We start from the raw sequence: 2161 nt of genomic DNA, 5'->3' as shown, positions 1-2161 counted from the left end.
GATATATCAAAATTGGATTTTTGTGAAAACCTCCAACTCTCTCAAATAGGCCCTTGAGTTGCTTAAGGCTTCTTGAATCAAAAAGCGAGCAAAACAAAACAACAAAATGCATAAATCATGGATGCATATGAATGATCTATGTATAACATCCAAATTGAAAATTGGGATGTTACATAAATGGGATAATTAGTGTCAATTTTTAAAAAATAGGGGGTAAAATCTAGAATTTACTCATTTAATAATTATAACATATCCCTGTCGATTTCAGACTTTTGAATGAAGTACATAAATTTAATAATTATGACATATACTTGTCGAATTCGGATCTTTTGAATGGAATACATAAATTTAATAATTATTATTACATATCCCCGTGGAAGCGGAAAGTATATATAAAATGGATAGTGCAGTATGAGGAAGGGCTATCCATGGATAAGCTATGGGTAGAGTTGGATGATGGATCGCATTCCTAGGACAGGCTGTATTTTGTAATGACTAAATCCTGCTTCCATGAATATCTTTTGCCAGTTGAGTTCCTCGCGTTCTTTGCTCATGAACAACATCATCATTTGCATGTCCATCAAGACTTGAGCTTCAAGTACTTGCTGTGAGTGTGAGGGAGATCCAACAACAGCATCGATGATTATCACCTTCCCTGCTCTCGCTCCTTGAGCAATGGCCTCTCTGCATTTTGTCAGGATCTTCACACAATCCTCGTCGCTCCAGTTGTGTAGCACACACTGCCAATCGAAAGCCAAAAACTATCAGTAAGATAGCAATACTCCACGCGTATATTCTGTTCTTTTTGTCGGATCGACCCGTTTATTCTTGTTATGCGCTCACTTATTTCCGAGTACCAATGAGTCCATATATATCAACAGCAGTGGTGGTACGGTTATATCTGTATTTGAAATTGAAAGTAGTGCCATATAGGAGTACGTACAATGGTTTAATAGTACAGTAGTAAACATATACTATTTTAGATAATGAAAAATGGGAACTGGAAGTAGAATGTGTCTTTCTTAAGTACTGTAAATAAATTTTAATATACAGTAAATTGTACCTTAAGCAGAACTGCATCAGCTGGTGGAACGTATTCCATCATGTCGCCGGCAGCAAACTCAACCGACTCATGTGCTGAGACGCCTTGTATAACATGTGGGAGGTCCAACACCGAACACCTGACATGCGGGAAGGCCTTGGCGATGGCCGTCGCCATGGTGCCGTTCCCGCCGCCGACGTCGACCAGAGACGTTAGGCCCGTGAACACCTCGCCGCAATCGCGGACGACGAGCTCCGCCATGTATCGGCTGTCGGACCCCATCGCCTCGTTCACCAGCGCGTTGAACTCCATGTCATGGCCAGCGGCGCCGTAGGGGCTCTCGCCGTGCGCCATGGCGAACGCCGGCTCACCCTCGCCGTCCCTCTGAAACCACTGGGGCAGTCGGAGAGAAGCCTCCAGAAACAGCGGCGAGGTGCCCATGAGCATGCACGGGGACAGGCACGCGCCGCTGCCGCTGACGAGAAGGCGAGACACCGGGCTGAGGCCGTACCGGACGCTCGGCACAGTGGCGACGCCCTCGCCAGCGGCAGGAACATCAACAGCCACAGCCGTGAAGATTCCTTCCACGGCTAGCATCTTCATGAGCCGAGACAGGTATGGTCGTTTGCTACAAGGGAGGGCAAGGGTGGATAACAGGTCGGGCAAAGAGGCCGCGCCACCGCAGCGGTGGAGAGCATCGGGGATTCCAAGCTTTACCGCGCTGTGCAACGCCATGGACTTGAGGTAGCCTAAGGAGTGGCGCACAAGCTCTGCCTCAGCTTGCAGAAGCTCAGCGCTTGAGGTGTTGGCCATTTTGGCTCTGCTTTCTTCTGCTATTATGATCTTACTTCGAGTTTGAGTAATACTAGTGTGGTCTGAGAATCAAATCTCAACTAGGGATGATTTATAGGTCCGAACCGTCCGATAACAGCAACTGTGCACGTGGTTCGAGGAGAGGACCTGGTACCATGCCATGTTTAATGTCTTCAAATCAAAATAAATAAGGGTATCCACTCATAACGGCATCTCCAATGTCGACCCTCAAACCGTCTAGACCCATTTTACCATCAAACACGATACTCAACAAACCGGAGGCAATTTGTGGGGAGAGAGGGGCTT

The 2161-nt window shown here is 46.7% G+C and overlaps 1 protein-coding gene across 1 annotated transcript; it reads right to left on the bottom strand.

The window, feature by feature from the left end:
• Positions 1–311: 311 nt before the first annotated feature.
• On the bottom strand, positions 312–1913 carry LOC123046564 (flavonoid O-methyltransferase-like protein Os11g0303600). Its single transcript, XM_044469964.1, has 2 exons — positions 1064–1913; positions 312–740 (listed from the first exon to the last, which is right to left on the bottom strand). The coding sequence occupies exons 1-2, from the start codon at positions 1853–1855 to the stop codon at positions 438–440; spliced, it is 1095 nt and encodes a 364-aa protein (XP_044325899.1). The 5' UTR covers positions 1856–1913; the 3' UTR covers positions 312–437.
• Between the last annotated feature and the right edge of the window lie 248 nt (positions 1914–2161).

The sequence above is a fragment of the Triticum aestivum genome, chromosome 2B (genome assembly GCF_018294505.1).
Source record: "Triticum aestivum cultivar Chinese Spring chromosome 2B, IWGSC CS RefSeq v2.1, whole genome shotgun sequence".
NCBI lineage: Eukaryota > Viridiplantae > Streptophyta > Magnoliopsida > Poales > Poaceae > Triticum > Triticum aestivum.
The sequence above is the reverse complement of the archived record's forward strand: the minus strand, read 5'-3'. Positions and strand labels throughout refer to the sequence as shown.

Bases quoted from the DNA above. Each gene is read 5' to 3' on its own strand.
- LOC123046564 (XM_044469964.1), bottom strand. From the start codon at position 1,855: ATGGCCAACACCTCAAGCGCTGAGCTTCTGCAAGCTGAGGCAGAGCTT. The intron at 741-1,063 runs GTACAATTTACT...TTCGATTGGCAG, and splicing joins CTGATGCAGTTCTGCTTAAG to TGTGTGCTACACAACTGGAG.